Source organism: Opisthorchis viverrini (genome assembly GCF_000715545.1).
Source record: "Opisthorchis viverrini unplaced genomic scaffold opera_v5_150, whole genome shotgun sequence".
Classification (NCBI taxonomy): domain Eukaryota; kingdom Metazoa; phylum Platyhelminthes; class Trematoda; order Opisthorchiida; family Opisthorchiidae; genus Opisthorchis; species Opisthorchis viverrini.
Window position 1 is genome coordinate 14,733 of NW_008751806.1, and position 14,729 is coordinate 29,461.

Genomic DNA, 14,729 nt, shown 5'->3' on the forward strand with positions numbered 1-14,729 from the left:
ACAGAATGAAATGTCTGGTGAATATTATCAAAACTCAGTTCACCAGGTGAACAAATGAGAAGCTCAGAGATGGATAATTTCACTGGGAATGTGAAACGTCCATTTGAGAAGTCGCTATTCGGAGGGGTTGATCAATACGCGACCACGTGATATGTTCTACGTGATTGAAGAATGAGTGGCTAAATGAAACCTAACCACGCTGCTGGTCATCCAGTTGTATCCCAACGGTTACGTGTTCCATCACTTGTCGGAATGTCACGGTTTCAAAACCATCTGAGTTGAGAAAGATGCGCACCGCTGATGAAACAGCTGTACAGTGCTTCTCGGGTAGTCAACACAGATGGACTTCACGCATAGGACAAAGTCTAAATACAGTAATTCACCCAATATCTGTAATGGCGAGTACACAACAGATACGATTCTTACGGATTTGTAATTGAAGTCTATCTCACGAGCGGGTAGGTCAGTTCACACAATATTGATTCAAAGCGCGGCCTGCACAGCAAGACGAATTAAACAAGAAACAATAAATCAGCAGCTTCATATCGAATTACACCTTTCGAAGCATGAGTTCACAAATGAGGCTGGTAGGTGTGCATTCGACGTCAGTGTCCCCAAACTATGCCACTGCTGATTCTGTCCGGCTCAATAAATCCCACGTTTCTGCGCACAAATCAAAATTGGAACAGACAGTTTTCAGGCTCTCATTCGAAATAAAAAGTATTTGATTCGGCTTGTAGGTGCGCAGAAATCGATATGCTTGTCTTGGTAGAAGTATATACGTTATCGCGCAATGTGAACGTAGACGAACACAGAATCAAACAGTTTAAACGATGGTGAATGAACATCATGGACCTATAATCATACAACCAAAGCAGGTGCCATTCAGAGATTGGCATGACGGGTTGTACGGGTGTCGGAATGACTGGAAAACATGTAAGTTCAGACAGCAGTTTAGAAAGAGTATCCACTGAGACTGAACACTCTACCAGCCGCATCCTATTAAAATGAGAGTTTACTCATTAGGCTAAAATCAAATACCCATCTGGATCTTCTAGCCTTCACCATTGACAGCAGAAGAGAGACAGACGAAAAGTTCTAAAACGTTGTTCCTGTATGCTAAGCAACCAAAATAAAGCGTTAAGTGTATAATGTGTCTGCTGGTTTCCTATGGATTAGTTTGTGATGAACTCAACGTCCAGGCCATGAAATCTGAGGTGAACGGTTGAAAACTGTTGCCTCACAGAAGCGTAAACTGCAGGGGATTTAAACCTGCTCTTGAATACGAATGTAACTGTTCTTCACTAAGAATTTGACGTCCATCATCCGGTAGGCTTACAGCCAATTTGCCCGAAGGTCACTGTGCACTGAGATTACTTTGTAGGCCACCAGCATCAGTTGCCCAAACAAACGGTGAATTATCACCCCAAAAGATTGCTCACCTTCTTCCAGGTGGATATATTTGGTGGTATCACATGATATCATCCGATTATGTGGCAGAAGAATACAAGCGGAATTGATTTCCTGAAGTTTACATCACGTATGCCCACTCATCACAAAATTTTATGCATAGGTGTGACGAGCAGCTAGTTGGTTAGAACGTCTCTCTAGTCAACAGGTATTCGGTGGTTCGATTGCCTCCCCATGAGCGTCATTTATTTAGATGTTGTTTGCATAAACTTCTCATTTCAGTAAGATTTTTTCGAATCCAGCGAAGCTTAATGGGACACTTCAGGTAGGAGTAGTCGAATCCGTACCATATTACAACAGTGCCACCGTAATTCTTTCAAAAAACGCAGAAGAATACACGCAAAATTCAAATTGCACTGGGAAATTGCTGTTGATTAATATGTCACGAGGGACACTGTTACTGTCCTTCCATGAGGGGAATTGACATCAAGGCGTGACCCTCTGAAAGACACTTCAGGTAGGAGTAGTCGAATCCGTGCCACATTACAACAGTGCCACCGTAATTCTTTCAAAAAACGCAGAAGAATACACGCAAAATTCAAATTGCACTGGGAAATTGCTGTTGATTAATATGTCACGAGGGACACTGTTACTGTCCTTCCATGAGAGGAATTGACATCAACGCGTGACCCTCTGAAATGAACGGTGGGATCCTAGTCATGGAAACATCTAAAATCGGGCAGATTATCTAAATGGCGATCGCACAACAACCTGTTTCGAAGGAAAAGGAACGGCACCAAAGTACGAACTTTTATCGTTTCTATTCAAAAGACAATTTTGGACTAAGTCATTTATCAGATTTGGTATTTTCCAAAATGGAATTCCTACAGTGCTTCTCCGCTCTCCAGCAACATACACTGGCCTCACTTGCTGTACGAAAAATATACGCTACGTTCCCAAGTCTTTACCCACCACCAACAGTACGAATGTATCCGGACAAAAAAACTGTGCTGGAGTGTGACAGTTCGTCTGAGAAATACATCCTGGTGATATGGCCAAAACCGAGACTTCAACAGAGGTTAAAAGCAGTGTGCGCCTTGTCTGTACAACACGTTAGCCTCCTACTTGCAAATTCTGCAATCGAATCGCTGTTGAACGGGGTATATAAATTAAGAAGCCATTTTTGTCAACCTCTTGTTAGGCGTTCTGTTTTAAAGACCTTCGTTGAGCGGATTCTACTGTTTTCAAGTCCAAAGATATCCTCCACGTGTGCGAATTTCTCGATCAGCGGTCTTAAATTTTGGGTCTGAAGTTTCCTGATAATCAGGTATGCTAAAGATAAGTCCAAAAGATATCCCAACTCAACTCTGTCTTCTTTCCGATGGANGTTACTGGAGTTCGCGGTAAGCATAACTTGCCAGTCGGCTGTACGCCGTCATAAACATAGTCTTGGTGACCGGTAAGTTCGAGATAGCCAAGTTATTAAGAATTGAATTTTCCAACAGGAAGTTCCACGGTTCGAACACAAGCTCAGCTTCTGCCTAGGCACATGTTCCCTAACAGTATCTCAGGCCTCGTGCTTCCTTCAGGTAGCGTGACACCTGGGTATTATTCGAGCCACCTTTATTTATTTACTTTAGTACATAANAAATGAACGGTGGGATCCTAGTCATGGAAACATCTAAAATCGGGCAGATTATCTAAATGGCGATCGTACAGCAACCTGTTTCGAAGGAAAAGGAACGGCACCAAAGTACGAACTTTCATCGTTACTATTCGAAAGACAATTTTGGACTAAGTCATTTGCCAGATTTGGTATTTTCCAAAACGGAATTCCTACAGTGCTTCTCCGCTCTCCAGCAACATACACTGGCCTCGCTTGCTGGAAAAAAATATGCGTTACGTTCCCAAGTCTTCTGTCACTACCAACAGTACGAATGTATCCGGACAGAAAAATTCTGGTGGAGTGTGACAGTTCGTCTGAGAAATACATCCTGGTGACATGGCCAGAACCGAGACTTGAACAGAGATTAAAAGCAGTGTGTCCTTTATCTGTACAACACGTTAGCCTTCTACTTACAAATTCTGCAGTCGAATCGCTTTTGAAAGGGGTATTTAAATTAACAAGCCATTTCTGTCAACGTCTTGTTAAGCGTTCTGTTTTAAAGACGTTCGTTGAGCGGATTCTACTGTTTTCAAGTCCAAAGATATACTCCATGTGTGCGAATTTCTCGACCAGCGGTCTTAAATTTTGGCTCTGAAGTTTCCTGATAATCAGGTATGCTAAAGATAAGTCCAAAAGATATCCCAACTCACCTCTGTCTTCTTTCCGATGGATTTATTTGTCGAAGCTGAATTTGATGCTGGATGCATAAATTAGTGAATTGTTACTGCAGTTCGCGGTAAGAATAACTTGTCAACCGGCTGTACGCCACCATAAACATAGTCTTGGTGACCGGTAAGCTCGAGATAGCCAAGTGATTAAAAAGTGAATTTGACAACAGGAAGTTCCGCGGTTCGAACACAAGCTCAGCTTCTGTCTAGGCACATGTACCCTAACCGTATCTCAGGCCTCGTGCTTCCTTCATTTATCTTGACACCTGTAAATTATTTGAGTAGTCTTGGTGACCGGTAAGTTCGAGATAGCCAAGTTATTAAGAATTGAATTTTCCAACAGGAAGTTCCACGGTTCGAACACAAGCTCAGCTTCTGCCTAGGCACATGTACCCTAACAGTATCTCAGGCCTCGTGCTTCCTTCAGGTAGCGTGACACCTGGGTATTATTCGAGCCACCTTTATTTATTTACTTTAGTACATAACGACTGAAGGAAACGTGTGGCGACTTTGGGCCTCGTTCGAACAGTTGCCCTCCCGTGTTGACGTAATTATTCTTGTGAGTTCACACCAGAGGAGGAGAAGCAATGGACTCGAGTTTTGCTCTCATTGTAGCTAATCAGCAGCATGAATCCTATGAGAAACCCTGACAGGCGCGTCAATCATTCCTCACAACCAGGTCAATCACTACTCTTCGTTCTAGAAGTCGGGTATATCAGTCACATCGCTCAAACGTAAACACATTCGCCTGTTCGACGCCTGTCCGGTGTGTGCTAGTAGAGTAGTGATAACAAGCTCGCCTCGCATGTCAAATGTACCGAGTTCAAACACCGACATGGCCGCTGATATGCACTGCTGCTAATAAGAGCAAAACTCGAGTTCACGCTCACCCCATTTAGTGCGGACTTGCCAGAATAATTATGCCAGGATAGGAGTACGACGTTCCAAGCAAGTAATGTGAACGTAAACAACACCAGTCCCACAACCCTCACAACAAAAATCTTTCGATCCTCATGTTTTTTTTGCCGAACCGAAATGTATCTTTGAAGGTCTGTAGACACCTCTTATATGACTGATGCTAGAAGGTTGATTAGATAGTTGAACGAAGATTGATACGGAGAATCGAACATGTTCAAAACATGCCTGAGGGCAGGCATGAGATATCTACCTTGGCAAAGCCGCATAGTTGATGCGTTGTTGTTTCAGTATCCTAAATCTGCTCAAATATACCAGCCTCTTCGGTCAATCCGGATAGCGCTGCTTCTGACAAAAATACTATGTGATCGTTGATCGGCGCCCGTGAATGGCGCGAGGTTACTCATCATCCCATTAGTGATATTGTCCAGTTAAGAATGATGATTAGAGCTGTGCTTGTTGATCGGATGTTTCGATTCGTCTTCTTTTCAAGAAGTAACTGAAAGCATCCACAAAACCATTTGGAAATAACCTCAAATGGGTTCTGTGTATATCCTCTGTAGAAACAGATCCAGCTGATCCGAAGCTAAGCAGTTCTTCAGATGAGCCGTTGGTGCTTCGTATCTTCTACGGCGGAGTTTCCAGTATTCTCATTTTGAAAATGAGTAGAGAATTGGTTGTTCCCGTGACCACAGTCAACCATCGAAATTCATTCAGCGATAATCGATCGCCATCATCGATCATGTGCATGGAGTAATCAGAAATGAGCATACTAATGGTAGTCTGAGGAGAATTAACAAAGATTTATTGATTTATTCATCCTGTCGAAGAAGCCAACTTATACTGGAAAACCGTAAGACACTGTACAGCTCTTTCACACGTATTGGAAATCAGAAGCAGCTCACATCCCAAGAAAAAACGAAGAGTTTCGAACAAGTGATCTTCCGGCTAGTGGTTGAATACTTGATCGTTCGACCATGAGCGGCTGATCAGCGGCTCATCTTTCAATCACAAAACCACATCACGTGATCAAGTACTGACTAACTGGCTCCTCGAGTGCTGCCTTATCAGAGCGAAGTTCCACTCATTTCGTGCAGTCCTCCCCCCTTTGCCACACATAGACTGATGATAGTGTGAAAAGACTTGAGGTTTTGCTTTGTCTGTAACGCGGACGAGCGTTCAACAAATTGAATTAGGTCAGTTTCATATTACAATTAAGACCTCACTAGCTGAGCATGAAAACGATGGTCGTTGTTTCGTTATCGCCAGCGAAAACCACGACACTTTACCCGGCAAGTTTGCACCACAACCAGTGGGGTTATCGTGCCTTGCTTTTGCTAGAAAGGAAGTAATTTTAGTAACAGTGTAGAAATCGCCTTGTAGTTCATGACTTCTACGCGCACAAGGCCAATCTGCCAGTGCTGAAGGGGACTACATCACGACCTTCGGTTCAGATTGCTCAACAAACACAGAAAGCTTGCTTCACCTAAATGTCGAGTAACTGATGATGATGATGATGCCAGAAGCGGTGTGGTTGATCACGTTGAATGGGCCAGTGTCTGACCTGTTTACGTCTTCCTGGAAATGAACTCATATCCCTGCATTTGGAGATGATTCCATTTTTCCCTACTATTCGTCCCTATAAACCTGTGTAAAAGTCATCTGTCTTCGTACCCGCTTGAAGCAAATGGAAGACTGACATCGCCTGAAACATCACGTCCTCCTATGCTAACTGATTTTCCTGAATTTCCAACTGATGTAGGTCGGATAAGGATTTGTGCAAGGAGGAAAGGAAACCGCGAAAGCGTCTACGATAGACGCAACGACTAGGTGCGAATCAATCACACCACTGTTCGGTCGCTCGTGGCCGAGCGGTTGAGTGTTCAAACTTCAAGCCAGAAGGTCGCGGGTTCGAGGCTCTCCGGAGTTTCGTGAGAAGCGCACAGATGATGATTCCCAATGAAGATGAAACAGCTGTAAGGGCTTCTCGGCTTTTCAGCCTAGATTGACATTGTTGACAGGATGTATATGCATATGTATAGAGGCAACGTCCCATCCATTCTCATCCTTTCTTTTCAATTTGGCCGGACCATTTGTTAGTTCTACGAAACGCCGAACCATCAGGTGGCAGGTGGACTGGCGGTGTACGCTGACTACTGAACGGCCGTGGTTTTGTCGAATAAATCATGACCAGCAGCATATTTTCGATTTACCAGAACATGTTTCAAGGACACCCAGCAAGAAGCGAAATTTCAGGAACAGTAGGGAAACAGAACTATGACTGATATTACTCATAACATAGGGGATAGGTTCAAACGGAGATTCATCTTCCGTGAAGTGCGAACAGCGCAGCCATGTGCAACCGGACACGAAAATAAAACTCATTGGCACAAATCTTCATAAATTCTATTCCTAGGTGTATCCCTGAGTATAACTCGTTTTTCGATGTCACTTGATGAAACTAGGCAGACACTTTCATACCCTTCTAGTCAACTGTCAATTAGTTGCTTTCAACCACGAAGAGATACTACTAACAGGCTATATCAAAATTATACGGTGTTGGGCCAGCATCAGCTGGCCCGGATTAAGCGTTGTGATCTTTCAAGTAACTGAAAAAACCTGTCAAATTCACGGTTAGTATAGTGGTAACAAATGACTGTTTTTCTCTGTGATCGGTTCGCTTTACTGGGAACATCAGGAATTTTTATGACATTCGTCAGAAATAAGCTGCAGACATGAAAGAATTCAATGAGAATTTTGTGAACAGACGCAATTAATGCTCACAGTGTCTGTAACTCAATTGAATTAACTACACATTGTGACATACCAGAGCGAAGATTTGTTGTAACCAACTATCGTATAGGTCCATTATTTTGAGGTCAACGTGTTAAAGTCTCCTAATTTAGAGAGGAAAGATACATATTTTGGAGTGTTGTACTACTGACTACCGAAGGGAACTGTTTTTTTCAATACGCGACAAAGATCTGTGCGAAGGCTGTACAGCATGCAGTGACTGCACCTGAAGGATAAACCTTTCGTAAAATTCCATAATTCCGTACTACCTCGAGTAGCTAAGCGGCTTCCATTGGGGAATAAACAGCTCGCAAGTTGCAGGGGCCCTCCAGTTGAGAATTGGGCACCTAAAGAGACCTTTAAAACGTGGTCTTGTGATGTGAACTCGGTTGGTAAAGAATAAGTAGCTCCATATCCTGTCGAATTGAGAGTTAATCATGCTGCTAACCAGCCACTCATAGCCGAAAGATAATCACTCATCTATTGGCCACTAAGAATGTGAGTTATCCCTCTCTATCTTTCTCTCTCTCTCTCTCTACATCACTGGCGATCTTCTATAAGGACAAAATACTTCTCGGTTTTTCGGTATTGATCAACGTCATCTCAAGGGGATACGCTTCCTGTTGAACCCTTGTTATCCAGAGCTAATAAAAGTTAAGGATAGGTTCATACACTCAGGAGTAAAGTTAAAAAGAAATTAGTTCTAAATAAAACTCTTAGACAAATAGGCAAACAGACATGTTCATCAAGTAGGTGGTCAAATACTGAAGTATTGCCAAATGATATCGGACCATGTAACGGATACGATAGAAGAACAATAAAAATTCTGTGAGAGAACACGTGTGATTGTGACCATAATTATGGGATTTTGCGACAGATGTGATATAAAACGAGCCTAAGGAAGTTATGGATCGTCACAGGAAGTTTATGGGGGCTGGCTGATGTACCCCACCGGTGATGCACTCTTTGGACAACATTATTTGTAGTTAATCAATGAAAATAAAAGTGAAAACGGATCTTGCTTCCTATGGGTTACTGCGATGATATTATTTTGTGATACCTATAGGTCTGTCATTTCAAAGCAGGGCCGAATTGTTTGGATCTATATTTAAACTTGAGATAGGCTTGTAGATGCTGATACAGGGAAAACGCCTTTATAGACTGATCGGTTAGATAACAAGTCACGTGTTCTGTGGCATTCGACAGAGGAAGATGGCACGTGATGCAAACTCAAGTGTTTAGGAGACAAAGCACTATTATTGACTGAACATGCCAACAGAAATTTATTCATCTAATCGATCAATCTGTTTAAACATGATAACATTTTTAATATATCTGTCCTTTAATTGCAAATGTGTCCATTTCCAAATATTACTTCTTGAAAATCTGATTGACCAAACACATCTCGTCGAGCACGCTGAATAAAATATTTAGCGATATTTAGTGATATCGTACCGAATCGTGCCTCTTCCGTAAGAGATTGGTGCAACTTTTCAGTGTTTTGTGACATTTATGTCTCCTCTGTTCGCCTGTTCGATCTCAGACCCTGTATAATCAATAAAGCTTGGTTTTTTTAGTCTAAATAATGGATGTTTTTAAGATTCCGCCGACTGTCATTGTTGAACTTCTTGTGGCAAATCTATCGACTGCCCAAAGAATTCGACCGGATCGAACTGAACAGCTGTCGTGTATGTGTGGAAAACGTTATTTGTTGTCAAATTGCACATCCTATAAAGACAAGTGATTGATCACTTGTAGTTAGAATGACTGTTATGGAAATTCACTCACGGATTCCCCTCCTTTTTTGTTTAAATTTTAGGTCTATACGTAACATTCTGTACACCTTGTTACATCTGCCATATGTACGAGCGATACGGCGAATGTCTGTTTGGGAGCTTGATCACACCTGCCTCCATCATGATGCTTCGAACGTTTCATCGTGGACGTGAACGAATCTACGTAAGTCCGAGCAAACTATTCATACGTACCATAAATTCAACGTCGATCAGTTTCGTTACAGTCGCTCATAACACATCATTGTAACATTTTCCATCTAAAATAGGCACACGTGTGTTGTGATTTATGACAACCCACGTGCAGCGTACACGATGACCATAACCTCAAAGTGACGTCAGTCTATCTTAAAAATCCAACAAGGATTGTGCATTCGTTCATTCTCTGCGGCAGTACCAACGTCACTACCACCACCTAGTGTATGTGCGCGACAGGATTTGGCCGTATGCAATGGGCGTTACAGTGAAAAGGTAGCACTGATAACTTTTCGATTAACGAATGTGTTTAGGGATATTCTACCCTTTGCTAGCATGTCATAGACATTCGGAAGGCTTTATTGGATAGCAATAGACAAACAGACGGCAGACTGACTTACTGACTTACAGACTGACAGACGGACGAACACACAAATGGAGATAGATAGATAGATAGATAGATAGATAGATAGATAGATAGATAGATAGATAGATAGATAGATAGATAGATAGATAGATAGATAGATAGATAGATAGATAGATAGATAGATAGATAGATAGATAGATAGATAGATAGATAGATAGATAGATAGATAGATAGATAGATAGATAGATAGATAGATAGATAGATAGATAGATAGATAGATAGATAGATAGATAGATAGATAGATAGATAGATAGATAGATAGATAGATAGATAGATAGATAGATAGATAGATAGATAGATAGATAGATAGATAGATAGATAGATAGATAGATAGATAGATAGATAGATAGATAGATAGATAGATAGATAGATAGATAGATAGATAGATAGATAGATAGATAGATAGATAGATAGATAGATAGATAGATAGATAGATAGATAGATAGATAGATTAGATAGATAGATAGATTGATAGATAGATAGATAGATAGATAGAAAAATAACTAGGTAGGTAGATGGGTTTCACAGAAAACCGCACGTCATGCCCAATTCCGAATAAGTCACCTGACCGCTGGTTTGCGCGCCAAGCTCAGCAGTCGGTTGAAAGAAGCCGTATCACGAGTGCCCAACAGAGGTAAGAAATAAAACCATATTTCGAATTTTGAATATGCTTACTCACCACGGCTTGACACGCTTGCCAAATGTTACATCATGTACTCTTCGAGAGCATGTCTTTGTGTTGTATGTATGATCATCGACCGCGGCGTCACATAATATCAACCGAGTCTTTACCCTAAATTTGTGCACTACCGGGATATACTTACTAGTATACTTAACAGCGATCACCTACATGTATCACCAAGTCTACCTGGGGATAAATGTTCAACATACTACTGCCCTCCACATTGCAATCATCCATTGATTGTGCACTGGCTCAAGAGCCGCTCTGTTTCACCAGTAAGCATCTAACCTTGTATTCATGAAGCAAAACGTACAACTCCCCCCCATAGAGGACTAAAAATGTCTGGTGAAATTGGCACCACTTCTACTTTACCGGGACCGCACTTTAGGAATTATGTACCAGGTTAGCCATGCAAACTTTGGTGGGCTGGGAAATAGTGCACTATTTTATTACAGTTCAAAAGAACGCATACATTTCGAGGCCGGCCGCACATAACGTCCATGGGAAAGTTGATTCAAAACAAACGTCTGAATCAGTTCACATTGGCACGTTTCAGCACATTTCGTTTCAGTGGATTCGTTTACTAAGTTCACCGGATTTTCATCCAATTATTTGTGCAAATGCTGTCGTAACGTCAAAAAGTCGCGCAATACCATAGTTTATAGACGATACATCCAAATTACCGTGATTCACAGATGTTGGTACATTTTGACAATTGGTATGCGCATTCTTCCATCGGATGTCTACACAACCTTACAGCACAGACAGCACAATCTGTACAGACGTTCAATACATCCAAATTACCGTGATTCACAGATGTTGGTACATTTTGACAATTGGTATGCGCATTCTTCCATCGGATGTCTACACAACCTTACAGCACGGACAGCACAATCTGTACTGACGTTCTGATCAATACATTAGCCGAAGGCAGCCCCTTTGGTCCATTTTCCAACTCTTTTAAACACACACAGCAAAAAGATCATGTAATCACGCCACTTTTTCATTCTTGGGTATCCAAGCAGCACAGTATATAATGGTTATAGTGGGCTTACGCTCAACGCTGGTTTGCGGTTTCTCGACTGTAAGTAACTAGCAGGTTTGGATGCAGTCACCGATCCCTGTCACAATGAAGATCAAGCTGTTTCTAACAATGTACTTGCAGATTTTGTGTTTGGTATCCGGCTTCAACAGTGGGTTTGATTCCCATAACTTCATTGGTAACCTTATGGATTCTGCCGTATCTCGAAAATATAAAGCGTTAAGTTGTTGCAAATGAACTTTGACGACTGTTGGTTGATCAATCAGACGTTCTTTTTTCGAGATTAGCAACTAGCTTGTGAAGGTTTCGTTCCTAGACAATAAGACACCGTCAGCGCACAGTTAACTAGACACTTTGCTTTGCCTGTCTTCATTTATCTTGTTTTCGAAGAGCATCTAATACCTTCCAATTTGATTGGCTAGATGGTATCTATCCTTCTTGCTATCTTGTTGCCCTGCTGGCGATCTGCCCTGCGTTGTGGTCTGCATATTTCGCATCCCATTGATTTGTTGCATTGCTCCTTCGGGGCTTCACGTATGGTTTCCGAGTTGAGTTACAGAATGGTCATCCTATCCCAGATTCGGCTGATCGTTGTGGATCTTCACAAAATTACACAAAAGTACAAGATTACATACTTGGGTGGTTCCCAAATTCGAGCATAACCCTATCGTAACCTCTCACTTTTGTGTTTTTCACTGATTCCACAGTGTGCACCACGAAGAAGGAGTACATAACAGAGGTTCAGCTGATATACTGTCACGAATGTTGTGTCAGTTTCTTTGAGTAATTACTAATAATCGAAAGGAAAAACTGTAGCAATGAGAATGACCTTCAGCTAGCCTAACACAGACACCAGAATCACCACACACGACATCAGTTAGTTACCATATCGTTCCGTGTCAGCAGCCGAGCACTGTGAGTGTCAAATGGATCTCATCCTGGAAGGCCAATGGAACCAACAACACCTGCATATTCTTAAGACACTTCTTTCCAGTTCGCCACGTCAAATCCACTCACATCTACGTTTCCACCACAACGAATAAAATACAGACTACAGATAGGAATTCGGTGTGCAGTAGCTCGGCATTTATAACACATGGCGGAGCCAAGTTAGATTTTAGTGTTGGATGCATCCTTTGAGCACTTTCTGTTAGCTAGAAACTCGTCTCCTAATCATCTTCCAACCTCGCTAGTCTCAGCCGATACCACTTACAGTTCTGAGAGATTGATACTCAAAGAACTAAAGGTGTCTCAGCTCTTCACCCAAATTGATGAATTTTCAGGGCCGAACGTTTATACAACCCGCACAAAAGTGCTTGCACTGTAATCTGATATACTGCTCATTTAAGACCCTATGATGTCGATTTTGACACCACAAATAGCACAAATTTACATACGCGTTTCTGGCAGTCGAGAAGCGTGATTTCACCTCTTCAAGGCCGATAGAACTCTGAAGACGCAGAGATTCCAATCTCACGGTGCCACCGCTTGAGTCCTTAGAGTCATGCCCAAAGACTGCACATCCAATAGCCTCACTTTGTACTTCCTAAACACAAATCCCAACCAAAGGACTGGATAAAATTTTGCCGACTTTTCTAGAAGGATTTATGCCTCCTACTCTTCTTCAGAAATGGGAACAATGTACTCCTTTAATTTCGCGTCGACAGGGTTCTTATTCAGAGAGATCTGAACATGGACTTTATTTGGACGTCTCTGAGTGTTCAGTTAAACTGATAACTCAACGCAGAAGAAATGCCACTTTCGAAATGATGCTGGTAAACTATTTTACCAGAGGCTTAAATGAATCTGGTTTCAAATTGAACCGGTCGAAAACTTTTCAATAACCTTATGAGTAGTATCCTCCATCAAGCAGGTATACACGTTTTGGTTTCCTAATGAATGAGGAAAATCGGCTTTTAAATCCCTTCAAATGGTAGAACATGTAAAAACCGATAACGGACTTTCAGTCTCAAAAGTAAACTTTGAATTGCATTTGCGAACGTTTTAAGAAATCCCATGCATTTATGTCTCATGTTCTCAACAACGGACCCTAGTGTTTGTTCAATACGCGATCCATACCAACTTTATTTGCCCATTTCAGGGGTCGCTATTCAAAGACTGTCTGCAAAGTATTCTATGCCCTTGGTGTGTGTTGTGTCAACTGGACCGAGATATGAAGTACGTGGAAGCTACCAAAGGCTATCTGGATGTCTAGGCAAATAAATATTTTTTTGAGATTAAACATCTTTCTTCAGTCGTTGTGTAACCTTTCTAGCGATTTTTTTTTTTCAAATACAAACTAGAAGGCTGTTTCGTGCATCTTTTGTTCTTTGCGTGGTTACCAAGTTGGGGATTCCAATTCCTCAAGTTAGTGGTAATTGCCGTTAGTTTGTGGAACAACTCACAAGTGTGATTCACAGGATTTTAAGACACACGAAGATGTTTAAGTTTACTACTATCATTGTTAAAATTAGAATTATGATATTCAATAGTAATAACGAACAACTGCACATAGTTCTTTGGAATATCGTCCGATTGCAGATGTGGAACACTTGAAGTGTTCCAGGCTGTCAGTGATCAAGCATTTACGCAAGCAAACTGCACTTTCGAATGCGGGCAGGCCACATTTTATCCGCAAATTCCACCTCTTTATTTATCATGCGATTGCAGTTCCTTACTACTGCTACTTCAGTAAATCCTAATAATTGCAGTCACAAACTACTGAAATCCCACAGCATTCAATTAAGCTAGTAGTGAACTTTTGGAACATGAAGTGGCAGTTCCAGGCTGTCAGTGATCAAGCATTTACGCAAGCAAACTGCACTTTCGAATGCGGGCAGGCCACATTTTATCCGCAAATTCCACCTCTTTATTTATCATGCGATTGCAGTTCCTTACTACTGCTACTTCAGTAAATCCTAATAATTGCAGTCACAAACTACTGAAATCCCACAGCATTCAATTAAGCTAGTAGTGAACTTTTGGAACATGAAGTGGCAGTTCAGCAGAAAGTGCTTAGATCACGCCCATCGGTGACCTTTGTATGGTGATTCGAGCGCGCCCGTTCATGCAATTCTACTGGAGGATATACACTTTGGAGGCACCATAGAGTCTCATTTGAAGGCGGCTTTCAGCGAA

General features: G+C 41.7%; 1 protein-coding gene across 1 annotated transcript; it reads left to right on the forward strand.

Moving 5' to 3' along the window:
• Nucleotides 1–821: 821 nt before the first annotated feature.
• On the forward strand, nucleotides 822–13,905 carry T265_14156 (hypothetical protein; the record flags this gene model as incomplete). The annotated part of the gene is made up of 3 exons (XM_009172289.1): nucleotides 822–936; nucleotides 9,272–9,411; nucleotides 13,693–13,905. The coding sequence occupies 3 exons, from the start codon at nucleotides 834–836 to the stop codon at nucleotides 13,804–13,806; spliced, it is 357 nt and encodes a 118-aa protein (XP_009170553.1).
• Between the last annotated feature and the right edge of the window lie 824 nt (nucleotides 13,906–14,729).